Source organism: Megascapheus bottae, chromosome 24 (assembly GCF_031878675.1).
Source record: "Megascapheus bottae isolate mThoBot1 chromosome 24, mThoBot2.hap1, whole genome shotgun sequence".
In the NCBI taxonomy this organism is placed as follows: Eukaryota; Metazoa; Chordata; class Mammalia; order Rodentia; family Geomyidae; genus Megascapheus; species Megascapheus bottae.
Window position 1 is genome coordinate 11185087 of NC_143532.1, and position 20545 is coordinate 11205631.

General features: G+C 49.1%; 3 protein-coding genes across 5 annotated transcripts; 2 read left to right on the forward strand and 1 right to left on the reverse strand.

Moving 5' to 3' along the window:
• Tmed6 (transmembrane p24 trafficking protein 6) lies at positions 1-5501 on the forward strand. The gene is made up of 4 exons (XM_090357360.1): positions 1-219; positions 2030-2156; positions 3843-3991; positions 5172-5501. The coding sequence occupies exons 1-4, from the start codon at positions 7-9 to the stop codon at positions 5400-5402; spliced, it is 720 nt and encodes a 239-aa protein (XP_090213486.1). The 5' UTR covers positions 1-6; the 3' UTR covers positions 5403-5501.
• A 628-nt stretch (positions 5502-6129) lies between these two features.
• Positions 6130-9591, reverse strand: Nip7 (nucleolar pre-rRNA processing protein NIP7). Its single transcript, XM_090357361.1, has 5 exons — positions 9430-9591; positions 9234-9320; positions 9007-9145; positions 8179-8319; positions 6130-7053 (listed from the first exon to the last, which is right to left on the reverse strand). Exons 1-5 carry the CDS (start codon positions 9483-9485, stop codon positions 6934-6936), a joined length of 543 nt encoding a protein of 180 aa, XP_090213487.1. The 5' UTR covers positions 9486-9591; the 3' UTR covers positions 6130-6933.
• Positions 9592-9684: 93 nt separating this feature from the next.
• On the forward strand, positions 9685-19171 carry Cog8 (component of oligomeric golgi complex 8). 3 transcript variants are annotated; one of them, XM_090357364.1, is made up of 6 exons: positions 9685-10143; positions 10531-10738; positions 11790-12617; positions 15237-15405; positions 16473-16661; positions 18548-19171. In XM_090357364.1, the coding sequence occupies exons 1-6, from the start codon at positions 9749-9751 to the stop codon at positions 18703-18705; spliced, it is 1947 nt and encodes a 648-aa protein (XP_090213490.1). In that variant the 5' UTR covers positions 9685-9748; the 3' UTR covers positions 18706-19171. The 3 variants fall into 3 exon arrangements, with proteins under 3 accessions (XP_090213490.1, XP_090213488.1, XP_090213489.1); XM_090357362.1 differs by lacking the exon at positions 18548-19171 and having other exon boundaries at positions 16473-16818; XM_090357363.1 differs by lacking the exons at positions 9685-10143; positions 10531-10738; positions 11790-12617; positions 15237-15405; positions 16473-16661 and adding an exon at positions 16970-17554.
• The last annotated feature ends 1374 nt before the right edge of the window (positions 19172-20545 follow it).

A 20545-nucleotide genomic window follows, 5' to 3' on the forward strand; every position in this document is an offset into this window, starting at 1 on the left:
AACAGCATGGCGCCTTTGCTCCTCAGGGCTGGACTGCTTGTGCTAAGCCTAGTTCAAAATGTCGGGAGCCAAAAGACAGAACCCCTAAGAGGCTCTCTGGACCAGCCACGCTTCCGTGGAGCTGACAGACATGACTTTGCCATCGTAATCCCCATAGGGGAATCAGAATGCTTCTGGCAGTTTGCCCACCAGAATGGCTATTTCTATTTCAGTTATGAGGTACGTGGCTTCCTGTGGCTGTGCATACTGCAGACTTTTATCCCTTGGGAAGAGTCAGGTTTTAGATCAATCAAAGGCTGGTTGTCGCTTAACGCTGTGATTCCACCTGTTAGTAGGACTTACCATCAAGGGGGCTCACAGAGTTGGGTGAACTATCACCAGCAGGAGCCAAAGCATATGGCTTAGCCTCAAACCCAGACCACTGGTGCTCCTGCTAACTCCACTTAGCTCCTATTTGGGAGCACAGGAAAAAGAGTAGATTGTTAAGAAAACGTGACTGATAGTACGAAGGAAAATGAACTTTGATGATTGACCCAGATGTCAAAGAAAGTGACTTAGTGGAACTGGGGGCAAAACCTCTGTACTGAATTTGAACTCAGGTCCTCAGCTTGCTTTTCCACTTTCCCTTGTTCTTTATCTTAACATGTTCATATTCTAGCTGGGCGAGGTGACTCACGCCTGAGATCCTAGCTAGTCAGGAGACTGAGATCTAAGAATCACCGTTCAAAGCCAGCCTGGGCACAAAAGAACCTGAGACTCATCTCCAATTAACCTCTAGAAAATTGGAAGTGGGGCTTGGCTCAAGGGTAGGGTGGTAGCCTTGAGCTGAAGAGCTCAGGGACAGCGCCCAGGCCCACAGTTCAAGCCCCATGACCCACAAAAAAAATAAAAAAATGTTCATGTTCTAATTTTTTATAGACACAGTAATGAACCATTGTTGATCTTGTTCCACTCCACTATAACTCTGAATTTATCAGAAGTGTTTCCTAACTTCATGTTAGAAAAAAAAGCAGCTAGTCAGTGTACTCCTGTAGCTTGAGCTTGTGAAGTTCCAGGTTAGGAACGGGCGTTCATGGAGTGCCTACAGTGGGTACCTGGCTGCCAAGCAGCAAATACCACATCAGGGGTGCCACCAGGAGTTCTGTGACCAAGACAGTTCAGCCAACAACTTCATGGGCAGAATTCTACCTCTCAAGTGATCACATCAGCTGTGTGGGTTGACACACTCTGAGCACCTCTATCCTAGCAGTTCTGACATTGCAGGGTTGTTTGGCACTGATGTGGCTCTCCCACAAACCATGAGTGTGACAAGTAAAAAGACTCTTCAAGGAGCGTGGCCTAGTGGTAGAGTGCTTGCCTAGCACGCACAAAGAGACCCGGGTTGGATTCCTCAGTACCACACACATAGAAAATGCTGGAAGTGTTGCTGTGGCTCAAGGACAGTGCTGAGGCCCCGAGTTCAAGCCCTGGGACTGACAAAAGACTCTTCAAGATGGTCACCGTGGCTGCTTCTTAGCTACTTCTATGTCGACCAATAGCAAGCTAGGGATGGGGGCACACACTGTGTCAACTCAGCTATGCAGGGTCTCTAAGCCAAAGAAAGCGAGACTCCATTAGAAAAGGAATGAGTGCAAAAAACTGAGAGCATCGTGCTTGCTTGGCAAACTTCAGGTCTGCCCCCCCCCCCCCAAAAAAAAATTGCTGGCGGAGGGCTGAGTGGGTGCAGCCACCCCAGACTCATGCTGGGCTGTAAACTGTGCCATGTCAGTCTTCCCATTTCCCTGAGCTCTTCAGCTCAATGCTACTGACCTACCCCAGGAGCCACAGCCCCACATCTCCTAGAGATTAATAGGAGATAAGGGTCTCAGTCTTCAGTGCCTGGGCTGGCTTTGAACCTTGATCCTCAGATCTCAGCCTCCTGAGTAGCTAGGATTACAGGGGTGAGCCACCACACCTGGCTTAACTGGGATTTTTTTGTTAGCCATCTAATTGGGGCCTTTTCTCCTCCTTGAATGGGATTTATTGGCAGGTTCAACGGACCCATGGGATGTCACATAACTGGCATGTTACTGCCACAGCGTACACCCCACAGGAGTTCCTCATAAGCACCTCCAAAGATGTTCGGGGCCAGGTTAACTTCGCTACTCACGAGACAGGTGTGTCCTCCTCCCCAGGGCTACTAGAATTCTCACAGGTCTGTGACGCTAGGGAAGTAGTGAAGTAGAAAGAAGACAAGTCACCTCGCAACACTGAAACCCTGTGCTGAGAGCAGACACGCAGCACATCTATCAGCTGGCTGCCCACTGGCAGTTTGGGGAACAGGGTCTCAAGGTCCCCGTTCTATCTCCCAGGTCCAGGAGCAATGGTAATATAGCAATTCCAGTGATCAGAACACTTCAGGCCCTACCAGGAGCAGCTTCAGAACACGTGGCAGATCAAAGCAGCAGCTTCTCCAGCTAGACCCTTCCTGCAGCCACAGAAAGCTTACGCCATATGCAACACCTGTTGTACCCTGTCCTCTTTCCTGGCCAGAAGTACTCAATCCAGACATGTTTTCCCTAGACAGTCCCATTGGACACCACAGTCCGTGGAGGCTCAGTATTAAGAAGCATTTAGCTTGTTTTGTTTTTTGGTGGCAGGACTGGAGCTTGAACTCTAGGCCTTGCACTCTGGCTTGTCTGTTTCACTTAAGGCTGGTGCTCTTCCACATTGATGCCTACCTCTAGTTCCAGTTATTTGTCCCCTGGCACAAAAGTGCCTTCCAATCATTTTGAGGGCTTGAACTCAGAGCCTAAGCACTGTCCTTGGACTTTCTCAAGGCTAGAGCTCTACCACTTGAGCCACAGCACCACTTCCAGCTTTTCTGTATATGTGGTACCAAGGAATCGAACCTGGGTCTTTGTGCATTCTACCACTAGGCCAAACCCCTGGCCTTATTTTTTTCTTTTTTTGGTTGCTCATGGGGCTTGAAATCTGGGCCTGGAAGCTGTCCCTGAGCTCTTTAGCACAAGGCTACTTCCCTACCCCTGGAGCCACAGCCCCACTTCCCATTTTCTAGTGGTTAACTGGAGAGAAGAGTCTGGGTTTTTAGTGCCCTGACTGGCTTTGAACCATGATCCTCAGATCTCGGCCTCCTGAATAGCTAGGATTACAGGCATGAGCCACTTTGTCTGTCCTGTCATTTTTGACCTTCAAAAACTGCCACGGCTTTATACAACCATCCCCATTTCACTCCCAGCCCACCAGCACCACACAAAGGGAGGAGTGAGGATTTCAATGCCCTCTTCTAAATACCTCACAGAGCTCCACAGCAGCAATTCAGCCTTGGCTACTGTCCAAGGCCAGAGCTTTACCACTTAAGCCATACCTTGAGTTCCAAATGTTTTGAATTTCTGTTGAGCAGGATTCCCTATATAAGTGATAAGGAATTACATATTTGTATCCAATTGTTTCCTACCTATTACAAAACAAGTTATTGATACTTATTAAAGTGTAATTATTAAGTAAAATAAGTTGGATGTCAAGTCAGCATGCTATCAAGATAAGGTCTTTGTATTTCCAAGTAAAAAAAAAAAGTATAGTAGTGTTCAATGCCTGTATTGGAGCTTGTACTCAGGGCCTGAGCACTGTTTCTTAGCTTTCTCATTTAAGGCTGATGCTGAACCACTTTGTTGACTTGGCTGGCTTTGAACTGCCATCCTCAGATCCCAACCTCCTAGGTGTCTAGGATTATAGGCAAGAGCACTGACATTTGGCGTTTTAGTGGCAATTAAAACTGGGGAAGTCAGGTGCTGTTCTGGGGAAAAGATTCTGACTTGGCAATGATCTGGAAATTCCTACAGGTTTCTATCAGCTGTGTCTAAGTAATGACCAAAATCACTTTGGTTCTGTACAAGTGTACCTCAATTTTGGGGTCTTTTATGAGGGGCCTGAGATGGACCACAATCAGAATCAAAGGAAGCAACTGAACGATACTCTGGATGCAATTGAGGTAAGGAAGTACTTATGTTAAGAGAAGCATTCATGAAGTTGATTCAATCTGGAGGAACAATGAATTATGCAGCATCTGCTGAGCGAAGAACCGTGAGTAGAGAGCAAAAGAATCTTTTTTTTCTTGTACTGGGGGTCGAACTCAGGTCCTGGGCACTGTCCCTGAGCTTCTTGGGCCCAAGCCTAGCCACTCAAGAGACTGGGACCTGGAGGATCATGCTCAAAGCCAACCTCGACAACAACAAAAAGCCATTTCTGATTAACCAACAAAAATGCCAGGCTAGAGCTGTGAACAAGAAAGCTGAATGAGGGGGCCAAGAGTTTGGTCTAGTGGTGGAGTGTTTGCCTAGCATGCACGAAGACTCGGGTTCAATTCCTCGGTACCACATACATAGAAAAAACCCGGAAGTGGTGCTGAGGCTCAAATGATAGAGCTCTAGCCTTGAGCTCAAGCCTAGGACTGGCAAAAAAAAAAAAAAAAAAAAAAAAAAAAGCTGAATGAAGGCTTGGGGTGTGGCTTAGTGAGAACGCTTGCCTAGCATGCCTGAAGCCCTGAGGTCCATTCCTCAGTACCACATAAACAAAAAAAGGCAGAAGTGGCACTGTAGTGGCTAACGAGATTGCTAGCCTTGAGCAAAAGCAGCTCAGGAACAGTGTCCAAGCCCTGAGTTCATGCCCCAGGACTGGCAAAAATAAGACTTAAAAAAAAAAAATCACCCACCCCCAAAGTCAAAACTGTTACTGTTTCTTATTATAGCCTAAGCATCATTTACCATAATTATAATGTTAAAACCCTGAGTAGCCAGGTGTGGTGGCTCATGCCTGTAATTCTATCTACTCAGGAGGCTAAAATCTGAGGATCGAGGTTCAAAACCAGCTCAGGCACTAAAGACTGTGAGACTCTTATTTCCAATTAATCACTACAATACAGGAAGTGGCCCTGTAGCTCCAGAGGTAGGGCAGTAGCCTTGAGCTGAAGAACTCAGGAACAGTGCCCAGGCCCAGAATTCAAGCCCCATATCCTCTCTCACCCACCTCAAAAAAAAAACCCACACAAACAAACCCAAAACCCCGAGTACACTCTGACTTTCCAGATAATGTAGGTTAACCTGGGAAGCAGCCAGGTAAGAAGGGTGGTGGTGGCAAGACTCCATTTACTTTGTCCCCTCCCCCAACAACAGGAAAGTACAAGGAAGGTGCAGAACAATGTTTTTCACACGTGGCGATTCTACAACTTTGCCCGGATGAGGAAAACGGCTGACTCTTTCCTTCTCCAATCAAACCACACCTATGTGAACAGGTGGTCCACAGTCCAGAGCCTTGTGATTATTCTCTCTGGGTTCCTGCAGCTGTTTTTCTTGAAGCGTCTCTTCAATGTTTCATCAACTAGTGACACAAAGCCACGATGCTGAGCTAAGTATGTGAGCAAAGCGTGTTACTGTTATAAAATAATTTAGTGCTTTTATCTGCTGTGCTCATCACCAAAAGCAAAATGACAATAAATTAGTAAAATATGCAAACGTGGCTGCTGAGGTTGCTCTGATAAATACCATCCAGCTGTCCTTAGTTTCTCTGAGATACCAGAAAACTATGGGAGAAAGAAGATTTGACAAAGATGGGACAAAATCCAATTTGCTTACATGGAATAATAGGAGTTGGTAAAAGTACCCTTTTACTTTGAAAATATTTTAATTAGAGACATAATCTTTGGAATTAAAAATCAGTATATGCAATCAAGATTATAAAAATACATGTTTCCTAGAAATAATCTGACAATATGGGAAAGCACAAAAGGAGCTAGCCTGGAGTTTGGCCTTGTGGTAGAGTGCTTGCCTAGCATGCACTATCCGGGTTTGATTCCTGGGTACTACACAAACAGAAAAAGCCAGAAGTGGTGATGTGGCTCAAGTGGTAGAGCTCTAGCTTTGAGAAAGCCCAAGGACAGTGCTTAAGCCCCAGAACTGGCAAAAAAAAAAAAAGGAGCTAACCTTATTTCAGAGTCTCTGAATACTTTGTTTAACCTAGTCAGAATGAAATCAGGGATTAAACATTTCAACCCAGGATTAACCCATCCAAGAATGATAAACTGCCATGTAAAAAGCAAGGCAGTATACCACACAACAGAAATATATAATATAAAAATAGCATTTATTTTAGACCTACCATATGTCCAACACTGTACTAGATGCTTTATAGTTGTACTCCCCCCCTCCCCCCAGGGCTTGGGTGCTGTCCCTGAGCTTTTGTGCTCAAAGCTAGTGCTCTACCACTTTGAGCCACAGTGCTACTCCTGATTTTCTGGCGGTTAACTGGAAATAACATTCTCATGGAGCTTCCTGTTCAGGCTAGCTTTGAACCATGATTCTCAGATCTCAGATTCCAAAGTAGCGAGGATTACATGTGTGAGCCAGGTCACCTGGCTTCTTCCCTAAGTTTTCTATATAGCACTAACTGTATAGGAAAACTGACAGCTTCAGAACCACGTTTTAGGTGAATTTCATTTGTAAAGTGTCCTACTATTTTTATATGGCAATGGCTTATCCTGCATGATATTAGTAACAAAATGAATAGTGCTATCACAGTTAACAGTAACTCCTCTTGTCCTATTTTAACAGTTCAGAACCTACTACTAAGAACAAGAAGCCTTGATTTAAGTACAGAATAAGAATATTCTATCTCATCAGAAACAAAAGATCTGAAACCCCAGTTTTTACTTTTGGATTTTTGAGAGAAGCTCAGGCTTATTTTAAATTTGATTCTTCACTTTTGAGCCCTTTCCGTTTAGTAAGAATCCAGCCTGCATTTGTCAGCTCTAGAACACGAAAGTAAGAAGTCTCCATGGAAGTCAGTGTTGATAAAACCCACCAGGAAGGGGGCATCCGCACAGACACTGGGAACAAAGCTAGGTCCTTCCACACGGCCTCAGGCCTTAGGATGCCATTTTTAAGTCAACGTCTCTTCATGCCGTATATACTCCCCAATGTCCGCTTGATGAAATACCACAATTGCCATGGGGTCTACTTTCCTGCAGTCTTGTGTAGACTTGGCCGCTACCCCAAAACCCTGGGATTAAAAACAAAAACATTAATTCACTTATGTCATTCATTAAGCCAATGTGGAGGGTTATAAATTACCAAAGTTTTTAACTGATGTTCATGAAGAGAGTATTTCAAAGCATGCCACTAAAGAAAGGCGATCCTCTCTAAGAAAGTGCATGTTCATCACCGGAGTTTGAAACAGTCTCATGCTGGTCAGGTGCTCTATTACCTAAACTCTCCCCCTTCTTTTTTTCTTTCTTTTTTTCCCCCCAGTCCTGGGGAGCTCAGGGCTTAAGCACTGTCCTTGGACATTCTCAAGGCTAGCGCTCTACCACTTGAGCCTCAGCACCATTTCTGGCTTTTTTCTATGTACGTGGTACCGAGGTATCGAACCTGGGTCCTCATGCATGCTAGGCAAGCACTTTAACCACTAGGCCAAACTCCCAGCCCAACTCTCCCCCTTCTTTATATTTAATTTACTTGCCAGTACTGGGGCTTGAACTCAGGACCTGAGCACTGTCCCTGAGCTCTTCAGCTCAAGGCTACTGTGCTACCCCTGGAGCCACAGCCCCACTTCCTCTTTTCTAGTGGTTTATTAGAGGTAAGAATCTCATGGACTTTAGCGCCCAGATTGGCTCAGATCTCAGCTTCCTGAGTAGCTAGGATTATAGCCTCGAACCACCATGGCTTTTTAATTTTATTCTCTTCTATTACAGAGGTAGAAGAGTATTGCATCATATCTGAGTGAACAAATATTGGTCACTGGCTTTATCATACATAGTAGTGCCAGTGCTTTATGATAGCTGTTTATGATTATATTGCTCTAGAATGTTTTCTTTCCAGATAACGAGTGAATTTTACAGTATTCTGGTGTCTAAATGTCTGTGATTTTGTTCAGGTGGCTGCATAACCTGCTACTGTTGCCTACCACACTAGTATTGGTCTTTTTAATACAATCATATACACAGAATTTCAATTTTTGTAAAGTTTACTTATACTGTCAACTTTGGGGGAGGAGTATCCCCATTGTACAGAATTGAATAGCCATAATGGGATAAAAAATCCAACCTAACCCTTTTCCAGTTGACTTAGGTACATGTTTGATTACAGAAACTGGAAATCCTCCCCAGAACTTGCCATCCCTACTCACCAAAGGGACGTCTGCCATGGAGTATACCACCACTCCCTGGTACTGCGAAGTATTTTCAGTGATTCGACCCAAACCAGACTTCAATACATGGTTCCCATATAGGAACGACTGCTCTGCTCCAGGCTTTATCCACACTTTGTACTGTAAGATGAGAATGAAAAACAAACAATAAAAAAGATGTTAATGGTCAGTCATGTTTCTGCAGGCAAGTCAGCTGGTGATGTCTAGACACAGACATGAAGGGAGGGAGAATGAAAGTAAAAAGAGATGTGTTTCTTTTACATTGTTCTTCCCTTAACTCTACAAGCAATTTACCTCTATGGACTTGTTATTAACAGTTCTTTTTTCTTTTTTTCCGGTGCCATTCCTGGGGCTTGAAATCAGGCCTTGTGCTGTCCCAGAGCTTTTCTGCTCAAGACTAATGCTCTACTACTTGAGCCACAGCTCCATTTGCTGCTCTCTGGTGGTCAATTTGGAGATAAGAGTCTTAGGGACTCTCGCCTGTCTTGGAATCGCCATCCTCAGGTTCCAGCCTCCAGAATATCTAGGATTACAGGCGTGAGCCACTGATGCCTGGCAGCGTTTTTTTCCTGCACTCTGTCCTCCTCCCAGTTACTACTTTCTGGTTCTGAACGGGGTCCGCAGGTTTTGACTTTGCTTGGCTAACTACACAACGGCGCCGGCCCGGCACTCGAACCTCACAGCTCTAGCCAGACCCACGCTGCAAGGCCTTGTCTACCAACATCGTGTGTGGCCGCTGCCCAATCGTCTGACCCTCGTTTTGGCTTCATCCCCAGTGGCAGAATGCAGACAGGTCACTGCACAGACCTTGGCGTAGGGGGCAAGGAAATCCAGAGCCGTGATGTGCAGGCGGAACTTGTGGGTCTTCGTGAATTTTCCGAAGCAGGTCCCCAGCGACACCAGCTTGTCCCCGGAGATATTGGCGGCCAGCTTCAGGATCTTCTCGCTTCACAACATAAAAGGAGTCTCGGGTGAGGGGGGTGCAGGGGACCCCGGCCCCCGCCTGGCCCCCGCGCCCGGCCGCCCCGGCTCACCTCACGTAGTACACGCGATCGTTGTGCAGCCGGAAGCAGTAGGTACCGTCGGGCCTGTCCACCAGCAGCTGCAGATTCTCCCCGATGCTGGGGGCAAAGAGAGGACTGGAGATCGCGCCCAAGGGCACTGGCCCGGCCCGCAGCCGTGCACGCCTGCCGGACGCCCACCCCCTCGCCCTCCCTCCCGCGATCCTACTATTTCGCGATCTTCTCAAACATCACCCGGGTCTCCTCTTCAGTCAAGGGCCGCATCTTGCCGCGGGGTCCGATCACCGGATCCTCGTGCCTCAGGAACCGGAAGCGGAAGTTGACTGGCAGCCGCTCCCTGGCAACCCGAAAGCCGGCCTCTCTAGCCCTGTCCTAGTCCGTTCCTCACACGGCTGCCCCCTAGCGGGGAGGACTGCGGCCAACGTGGAAAACCATAGAGACCGGAAGTGGGTCCTGTCACTTCCGGTCCCGGTGTGGAGCCGGCGCCCCCTCAGGTGTGGCGGGGAAGTACCAGGGCTGTTAGGAAGATGGCGGCGGTGGAGACTCTCCCGACTTCCACCACGGCATCGACCCCGGCGACAGCCACGGCGGCGGCTCTCGGGGAGGTGGAGGATGAAGGGCTGCTGGCGTCGCTGTTCCGGGACCGCTTCCCGGAGGCGCAGTGGCGGGAGCGGCCCGACGTGGGCCGCTACCTCCGGGAGCTGAGCGGCTCGGGGCTGGAGCGGCTGCGGCGGGAGCCGGAGCGCCTGGCGGAGGAGCGGGCGCAGCTGCTGCAGCAGACGCGGGACTTGGCCTTCGCCAACTACAAGACCTTCATCCGCGGCGCCGAGTGCACCGAGCGCATCCACCGCCTCTTCGGCGACGTGGAGGAGTCGCTCGGCCGCCTGCTGGATCGCCTGCCCGGCTTCCAGCAGAGCTGCAGGTGCGGTGGGGCTGGCGCCCGGGGCTTCGGCCCAGACAGCCCACGCCCGTTAGAACCCCACAAGTCAGCCTAATGCGTGTTCACGTGTCCGTAACGATACACACATAGCAGCCCGGGTCAGAAACCATCTCCAGAACACTCACTGGGGGCGTCTGGGGGCCGTTTGACGCAGATCTATCCATCGCTTACTTGCGGGGTACTTGGGACAAGTTCCTGGCCTGTGTGTGACAGTTTCCTGTCGGCGGGGAACACTGAACTTGCTGGGTTTGGTATGAGGGTAACATCTGATCAGCCGTAGGGCCCAGGGAGTTCCCAGTTAAAGGCTTTTGTTGCCAGCTAAGATGTGGGTGTAGAGGAATGAGGGAACGTTTTCCTGATTGGTTCCAGGAACTTTGTGAAGGAGGCTGAAGAGATCAGCTCCAACCGCCGGATGAACACGCTCACTCTGAACCGGCATACAGAAATCTTGGAAATCTTGGAGATTCCTCAGCTCATGGACACCTGCGTCCGGAACAGCTATTACGAAGAGGCTCTGGAGCTTGCTTCCTATGTCCGTCGACTGGAAAAGAAGTACGCCTCTATCCCCGTCATCCAGGTAGACAGCATGCTGTTGTTCTTATATCACTAATTCTAAAAAAAAATGACCTTTTTTCTTTTTCTTTTTCTGGTGCCGGTCCTGGGACATGCACCCGTGCACTGTCCCTCAGCATTTGTGCCCAAGGCTAGCACTCTATCACTTGAGCCACAGCTCCATTTTCTACTTGTGTGTGTGCTTAATTGGAGATGAGTCTCAACGGACTTTTCTGCCCAGTCTGGCTTTGAACACTGATCCTCAGATCTCAGTCTCCTGAATAGCTAGGGTTACAGGCATGAGCTACTGGCACCCACTTCTTTTTTTTTTTTTTTCTAATACTATCATGTGAGCCATTTTCCCATTTCTAGTGGCTGAACATTTATGTAAAAACCATTGCATGTTTCTGCCCAGGCAGAGTTGAACAGAAAATACTCTCCCATCATTCACTTATCTATTCATTCATCCGTTAAAAGATACAGGTCAGTCATGTGCCAGCACTGATCTAGGAGCTGGGGATACAGGGTAAATAAAATAGCCACCCATGGCCGTGGTGAGGTTTACATTCTAGTAGAAATCCTATAATTGACATTAAGTAAATAATGTAACTTCTGGTAGTGATGTCTGAAGAAAATATACCAAGGTGGGGTGGGGCAGAGCTTAAGTGGTTAATCACTTACTTACAACTGTTGGACCCTAGGTTTAAGCCTCATTTACCAGTCAGTCAATGAATAAGGTAGAAGGAAAGTAATAGGGTTGGTTACTTTCGGTAAAATGTCAGGAAAAGCCTTTAAAGCAGTATCATTTCAGCTGAGACAGAAATAATGACAAGATCTAGGGAGAACGGAGTAGAAAGGCCAAACCGAGGAAGGCTCTGAAGCTAGTGTTGCTGGACTGTGTTGAACAGTGGTAAGGCATCAGAGCAAATGAAGGTGGAAAACCAGACATCAGCTTTAGACATCCACTTTATGTGTGGGGAGAGCTGGATGCATGTCAGTGTGCAGTGTTCAGGGTTGCTGGGAAGGCCTCCAGACATGCTCTTCCATGTGTTGTGACTTGTTCCCTATATTGTCAGGGCATCGTGAATGAAGTGCGCCAGTCCATGCAGCTGATGCTGAGCCAGCTGATCCAGCAACTCAGGACCAACATCCAGCTGCCCGTTTGCCTGCGGGTCATTGGCTACCTGAGACGCATGGATGTCTTCACAGAGGCTGAGCTAAGGGTGAAGTTCCTTCAGGCCCGAGATGCTTGGCTCCGCTCCATCCTGGCCGCCATCCCAAATGATGATCCCTATTTCCATATCACAAAGACTATTGAGGCCTGCCGGGTGCACCTCTTTGATATCATCACCCAGTACCGTGCCATCTTCTCAGATGAAGACCCGCTGCTGCCTCCTGCCATGGGCGAGCACACCGTCCATGAGAGTGCCATCTTCCATGGCTGGGTGCTGCAGAAAGTCTCACAGTTCCTGCAGGTGCTGGAGGCTGACCTTTACCGTGGAATTGGTGGCCGCCTGGACTCTCTGCTGGGCCAGTGCATGTACTTCGGTTTGTCATTCAGCCGTGTAGGGGCTGATTTCCGAGGCCAGTTGGCTCCTGTTTTTCAGCGGGTAGCCATCACTACTTTTCAGAAAGCGATTCAAGAAGCAACGGAGAAATTCCAGGATGAAATGAACTCCTATACCCTCATCTCAGCTCCAGCCATCCTGGGCAGTGGTAATGTGCCTGCTGCCGTTCCAGCCACGCAGCCAGGGACGCTGCAGCCACCCATGCTGCTTTTAGACTTCCCACCCCTCGCCTGTTTCCTCAACAACATTCTGGTTGCCTTCAATGACCTGCGACTCTGCTGCCCTGTGGCCCTTGCTCAGGATGTGACAGAGGTCTTAGAGGACGCCCTTGCCAAGGTAAGGGCATTCATTGGCATTTTACTACACTAGACATTCTTGGTTAGGAAGCCTGGTAGCTAGACTTCTTGGGAGACCATTCCCCATGTCTGTCCTTCTTACTTAGAGAGGTTTAGTGACGTGTCGGGATTTTCTAAGTGATGGATGCTTATCCCCTTTGTGGGGACAGCCCTACAACAAGCTATGAAATGGCTCACCTGTGGTAACAAATCGGTGATGTGTTTTCTGTTGCTTTATTTTTTAAAACTCCTATGAATTTAGGTTAAAACAGTACATTTCATTAGTTTTGTGCTAGTCCCAGGGCTTGAATTTATGGGCCCATGCTTTCACTCAGCTTTTTCTTTTTAAGGGTGAGGAATTCCCCACTTCTACTACTACTACTACTACTACTACTACTACTAGCAGTCCTGAGGCTTGAACTCAGGGCCTGGGAACCGTCCCTGAGCTGCTTTTGCTCAAGGCTAGCACTTGAGCCACAGAGCGACTTCCAGCTTTTTCTGTTTATGTGGTACTGAGGAATTGAACCCAGGGCTTCCTGCATGCTAGGCAAGCACTCCACTGCTAAGCCACGTTCCCAGCCGTCAGCTTTTTCTTTTTTGCAATGGTGGGACCTACACATGATCTGGAAAGTCAAGGAGTTTACTCCAGAATTTAAGCTTCATATTACTATTATAGCTTATGCTGTAGTGAAAATAGTTTAGACTATAGTATTGGTTTGTTGGTGTTTGGATTGTGTGTGTGTGTGTGTGTTAGTGTGTTAGTGTGTTAGTGCTGGGGCTTGAACTAAGGGCCTGGATCACTGACCTGAGCTGTTTTGCTCAAGGCTAGCACTCTACTCTTGAACCCCAGTTCCCCTTCTAGCTGTTTCAGGCAGTTAATTGAAGAGTCACGTTGACTTTTCTGCCTAGGCTGGCTTTGAACTGCAGTCCTCAGACCTCAGCCTCCTCAGTAGTTGGATTACAGGCATGAACCACTAGTACTTGGCTCACTCAGCCTTTTCTGTTCATAGCTAACAGTCTTGCTATTTACAACTCCAGCTCCTAAAAAGCCCCTTTCTTCTTCCTTCCTTTCTTTCTTTTCTTTTCTTCTTTCTTTCTTTTTTGTGGGTCATGGGGCTTGAACTCTGGGCCTGGGAGCTGTCCCTGAGCGCTTCAGCTCAAGGCTACTGCCCTAGCTGTGAGCCACAGCATCACTTCCCATTTTCTAGTGATTAATTGGAAGAAAGAGTCTCACAGTCTTTAGTGCCCAGGCTGGCTTTGAACTGCTATGCTCAGATCAACCTCCCGAGTAGCTGGGATTACAGGTGTGAACCACCATGCTTAGCTAAAAGGCCCATATCTTTTTCTTTTTTTTTTTTTTTTTTGCCAGTCCTGGGCTTGGGCTCAGGGCCTGAGCACTGTCCTTGGACTTTCTCAAGGCTTAGCACTCTACCACTTGAGCCTCAGCACCACTTCCAGCTGTTTTTCTATGTATGTGGTACCGAGGAATCGAACCGGGGTCTTCGTGCATGCTAGGCAAGCACTCTACCACTAGGCCAAACTCCCGGCACCACTTCCGGCTTTTTTCTATGTATGTGATACTGAAGAATCGAACCTGGGCCTTCATGCATGCTAGGCAACACTCTACCACTAGGCCAAACTCCTGGCCCCTAAAAAGCACTGTTCTTGGGCTTTCTCAAGGCTAGAGATCTACCACTTGAACCACAGCACCACTTTTCTATGTATATGGTACCAAGGAATCGAACCCAGGTCTTTGTGCATGCTAGGCAAGCCCTCTACCACTAGGCCAAATTCCCAGCCTTATTGCCATTTTTGTGAGTTAGTAGTTCAAGTCCTCCCTGGGTCTGTGCTCAGGACATTACAGGTGGCTTTCAAGGTATCAGCCAGCCTTTGCTGTCACCTGGAGCTTAGTGCTCCCTGTCATTTCATTCTGGTTGTAGAAATTGCAGAACTATGCCTGTCAGCTCTTAGAGGTGGCCCCTCCAGGGCAGCTCCCACCATGTTTCTTTAATGGCCATCAGAAGAGTATCTTCCTTGCTTCATTCTCGTATACCCTATTTCAAAAGGTTCCACTAAGCCAGACTCACCCAGGAGAGTCGCCTCCAAGACTAATTCAAAGCCAGTGCCCTCCTTTTTCTGAACATATCACAGTCCCTCCAGCCCTGATAATGATGGTTTCTTTTTTTTTTTAGTCAATCGTGGGGCTTGAACTTGGCCTGGGCACTGTCCCTTAGCTCTTCAGCTCAAGGCTACTGCTCTACCACTTGAGCCACAGCACTCCTGGCTTTCTGGTGGTTAATTGGAATCTTATCTCATTATCATTGTGCCCTGGCTGGTTTTGAACCTGAGATCCTCAGATCTCACCCTCCTGAGTAGCTAGGATTATAGGTGTGAGCCACCGGTACCTGGCTATATCTCTAAAATCCCATGACTTCTACTAGAGCTGGAACGCGTGCCCATGAGTCACTGATACTGGTCATTAGTGAGGTGATGGAGATGCTGATTTATTGACTAGGAGCAACATGGAAGTGACAGCCAGTGACGTCCTTCAGGAAAACTTGAGGACTGCATACTTGTGCTTTGTCATGCTGCCAGTATTGTTGGTGCACTTGTCTTGTAGGTGACCAAAATAATCCTGGCCTTCCATCGTGCGGAGGAGGCTGCTTTCAGCAGTGGGGAGCAGGAGCTCTTTGTCCAGTTCTGCACTGTCTTCCTGGAAGACCTAGTTCCTTATTTAAATCGCTGTCTTCAAGTCCTTTTTCCACCAGCTCAGATAGCACAGACTTTAGGTAAGAGGGAGGGGAAAAAAAAGGATTTTTGACATGTGTATTTGTGTGTGTGTTTTTTTTGCTTTGTTTTGTTTTGTTGCCAGTCCTGGCTCAAAATCTGAGCCTGAGCACTGTCCTTGGGCTTTCTCAAGGCTAGAGCTCTACCACTTGAGCCACAGCACCACTTCCAGCTTTTTCTATATATGTGGTACTGAGGAGTTGAACTCAGGTCTTTGGACATGGTAGGCAAACACTCTACCACTGGGCCAAACTCCCGGCCTGTGTATGTGTGTTTTAAAGCAAATGTACTAAGGCAATGCTCATTACCGAGCATCCAATTTCGGAACATTCCTGTCACCCCAAAAGATCTCATTTCCTCAACTGCATGCTTAGCCATGGGCCAACTCCCTTGTGCTGCTTTAGTTCTGCCTTTTCTGCACATATTTTGGCCCCGGCACAAAAGAACCTGAGACTTTTATCTCCAATTAACCTCTAGAAAATGGGAAGTGGGGCTTGGCTGAAGGGTAGGGTGGTAGCCTTGAGCTGAAGAACTCAAGGACAGCGCCCAGGCTGAGTTCAAGCCTCATGACCCACAAAAAAAAAAAAAAAAAAAAAAAAGAAAGAGAAAGAAAGAGAGAGTCATATGCTGGTTTTGTTGCAGTTCCCCCCTCCCCCAGTTGTGAGGCTTGAACTCTGTTGTGGAAGTCTTAAGCAAATTTTTCCCAGTTTGCCTTCTCTTCCCCTGTGGAGCTGGAGGAAGGGGCCATAGCCTTCCAAAAGGTAGGAGGACACCACTGAGCATGGCCTCAGCCTTTCCTTTGGGTCTGTCTCAGGAAGCTGGCGGGTGTGGAGCTGCTCGTGGCTCTGGCTCCACCCACCCTCCACGTAGCTGCCTCCCTTCACCTTCCTGGTCGCTTTTCAGAGTAGCTTCTGCAAGCTTCTCCTTTATCTCGAAAGTGGTCTTGATCATACTGAAAAATATAATTTTGTTCATTCCGTCCCTTATTTTTTTCCCTGCCACCTTGGTACTAGATTTTTAAAATGATTTCCCCCCTCCCCCCATTTTTCTTTCCCTACCATCTGACCAGGCATTCCACCCAGCCAGCTCTCCAGGTATGGAAACCTAGGGCATGTCAACATCAGCGTCATCCAGGAGCCTCTGGCCTTTATCCTGCCTAAGAGAGAGACGGACTTCTCTTTGGATGACCAGGAGCTGGTGCCCGAGCTTCCCGCTGCAGCCCCGGAGCTTCCTGTCACCACTGCCGCCCAGGAGGAGAGCCTGGCGGCCGACCCTGCAGCACACCTTGAGTGCGGGCCCTTGGAGGGGGAGCCTGGGAACAAAGAGCCCCGGGAGCCGCCCAGCGAGGGACCTTAGCCAGGGCTGGCCGGTTGGGGACTGAGCTGGGACAGTGGCCGCCTCGCTCAGGCAGGCGGCGGGGGGGAGGGGGGGGCGGCACGCCCCGGGACTTTGCTGTACTGGAGACAATAAAGATTGCCAGCTGACTGCTGTCGCTCGGGAACTACACTTCCCGACGTCCTCTGCGTCCGCGGCGCGCGGCAGCCGGAAAAGACCGCGCCGCGGGGTTGCTGGCCGGCGCCATGGGCCGGCTGTGGGGCGGGCTGCTGCAGCGGCTTCGGGGTGTCGCGGGGCCGGCCTCGGCGGGCCGAGGGCTGGCACGGGCCTGCAGCTCCGCGGCTGCTGCCGACGGCCTGGAGGGCCCCGCGCGCACTCGCTCTTACTGGAAGTATGTGCGGCGGCTGGTGCGGGGCGCTCCGCAGCCGCCGTACCGGCACGTGTGCCAGGTCGGGGACCCGGCGCTGCGGGCCGTGGCGGCCCCGGTGGAGCCGGCGCAACTGGCGGGGCCGGAGCTGCAGCGGCTGGTGCAGCGGCTGGTGCAGGTGATGCGGCGCCGGCGCTGTGTGGGGCTGAGCGCGCCGCAGCTCGGGGTGCCGCTGCAGGTTCTGGCGCTGGAGCTCCCGGAGGCGCTGCTCCACGTCTGCGCGCCGCGCCTGCGCGAGCGCCGCCAGATGGAGTCCTTCCCGCTGCGCGTGCTGGTGAACCCCAGCCTGCGCGTGCTTGACAACCGCCTTGTCACCTTCCCCGAGGGCTGCGAGAGCCTCCCCGGATTCCTGGCCTGCGTGCCGCGCTTCCAGGCCGTGCAGATCTCAGGTGCGCCTGGCGCGAGCCCCACCCACCGGAGAGGGCGGCGTCCTGGAGCCCGGCTGGGGCGGTGCATACCCGGGAGCGAGGGGTTGGGGTCCGGCCCTTGGTTCCCGCGTTCAGCGCAGCCGCTGCCCAGGGTAATGTAGGATGGATGTGTGTGCTGGTGAGCCACCCCACGTTTCGTGTTTCTGTAACTGAGGTCCTCTCACCTTTCCCTCTTTTTTCCTTCTGTCCCTCACCTTCCCCTTCTCTCCCCTCCTAGCAAGCGAGCTCTTTGCTAGGCTTTTTAAAGTTAGTGCGTCAATCCAGGTGTTTTTTTATTGGTTAATTGGCGATCAAACTCTTGGGAGTTTCAAAGAAGGATTCTCAGGGTTCGGTCTAATGAATAGGTTTGCAAGTATGAGCCACTGACTGGTTATTTTTATTTCTATATTTTTTGAAAAAAAATTTTTGGCCTGTCCTGGGGCTTGAACTCCGAACCTGAGCACTGTCCTTGGGCTTTCTCAAAGCTAGCACTCTACCATTTGAGCCACAGCACCACTTCTTGCTTTTTGGTACTGAGGAATCAAACCCAGGTCTTTATGCATGCTAGGCAACACTCTACCACTAGGCCAAACTCCCGGGCTGACTGGTTATTTTTGAAAGCCTTTCTGGTCCAAGAGGGTCAGAAGGTCAGTGGTGTCCATTTAATTTTCACTGTATCCAGGTGAAATAGCTCTGCTAGGAAGAAACGCTTGAGAAGTGAGAGCAGAGTTGAGAAAGGAAGCACTCTAGCAAGAATATTTCCCATCCTGGCCCTGTGATGATAGCATTTGAATTTCCTGGGCTGGGAACCCGGCTGAGTATGTGATGCTGGGCACCGTGGAGGCATCCCGTGTAGGAGGGACAAGGGCTGCTGCCCACATATGCCCTCTGATGTTCCTGGTTGTGGCTAGTGCGGGGGCAGGGAAGAGCCTGATGCATAGCCTGCCCTCAGCCAGCCTATTACTTCCTTTGCAGGACTGGACCCCACAGGAGAGCAGGTGGTGTGGTCTGCAAGTGGGTGGACAGCCCGAATCATCCAGCATGAGATGGACCACTTGCAGGGTTGCCTGTTCATTGACAAAATGGACAGCAGGACCTTTACAAATGTCCACTGGATGGAGGTGAACGACTGAGGCAGGTGCAGTGGGCTTAGGATCTGGGACACAGATTCGTCAGCTTGAGCTCTACCCCATCTCACATGGCTGCATGTTGGAATTGGCTCCCATCTGTCAGCAAACAGTAGACTGCCCTTATGTGCTGAGAATTGGAGGAAAATGGTAGCAACGTTTGCCCTAAAATCAACTTTGGATGAAATATTACTTAGCTTGGAAAATGAACACCCCTTGAATGAGTGGACTATATTGTGTGGAGAGAAGTAAATAATCATTCTCACTAGAAACAATTTCATAAGGCTTCTATCTACCAAGATGTGATAATGTAGTCCCTAAATATCTGAAATTTGTGTTTAGAAAGGCAAGTAAGGCTGCTGGGCCAGTTCTTTGAGCTCTTTAAACAGTGGGCTTTGTGTGACAGGATCTTGGGTTTGCTTGACATCAGTTGGTTGTGGAAGTAAAACACAGGACAGTGGTCCCAGTTCAAGTCGTGTTTAATGACTCATGAATGTAAATATCCACCTGCCTGAACAGCTTCACATACAACTTAGGTCTCTACCTCGGGCCTGCCCCTTTTTACAGGTGTAGGGAAGACTCTGTGCTGGGAGGGAAATCTCTGGGCAGTGGGGTCTTGGCTCATGCTTTGGGTGGAGGCCATAGAGTTAGCTGTGGGGGTGGAGGGTTGGTAATTGACCGGAGTCTGAGTCTCATTCTTTCACAATTAGGATAGACATAGCAGAACTGGTGCTTGCTGGTCACAATGCTTAAAGAGAATAATGATGCTTACCAGTGCTTATCTCTATTGGAAGCTATCAGAGTTGAGGGAATCAGAGGAGCCATAGACGAAGCACTTCCTTTTTATGCTGATGGTGGAGAACGGTTGTTTTTGCAGTGCTAGGAATCAAACGTACGCCCTTGCATAATGCTAAGCACATGTTCAACTACTGAAGCAGGCATTTCATCTTTTGGAGGTTGTGGGGCTTGAACTTGGGACCTAGACACTGCCCCTGAAACTCTTTGTGCTCAAGGCTAGTGCTCTACCACTTGAGCTATAACACTTGCAGCTTTTTCTGAGTAGTTTTTGGGAATAAGTATCTCAAACTTTCCTACCAGGGCTGAACCATAATCCTCAGCTCTCAGCTTCCTGAGTAGTAGTATAGGCTCAAGCCATCAGCACCCAGCAAAGCAGCTTTTTTTTTGTTGGTCATGGGGCTTGAACTCTGGGCTTGGGCACTGTCCCTGAGCTCTTCAGCTCTTCAGCCCTACCCTTTGAGCCACAGAGCCACTTTGTGTTTTCTAGTGGTTAGAGATAAGAGTCTCACGGACTTCAGTGCCTGGGCTGGCTTTGAACCTTCATCCTCAGATCTCAGCCTCTTGAATAGCTAGGATTATAGGCGTGAGCCACCACACCCAGCTTACTCCTGGCTTTTTTTTTTTCAAGAGTCTTGCCTAACCTAGGCTGGCCTTGAATTCAAGATTCTACTGCCTCAGCCTCTGGGGTGGTAGGATTACAGACAATCCTCATCATGCCCAGGTGAGAATACATGATTTAAACTTGAACTCAGGACTTGGGCACTGTTTCTGGGCTTCTTTCGCTCCAGGCTAACACTACCACATAAGCCATAGCACCACTTCTGGCTTTTTCTGCTTTTTCAGGGACTCTGGCCCCTGATGGAGGTTTTAAACAGTAGAAATGAGGAAGCAGGTAAAAACAGGAGCAAAGACCTTCCTGCTTCTAAGTAAGTAAATCTAGAGGACATCCAACTAGCTGAACTGAACCTGTAGAAGTGGGAGTGTCATGTTCTGGGTTTTATTCTAGAATTTAGAAATTGATGCCAGGGATGCATACCTAAGTAAGAAC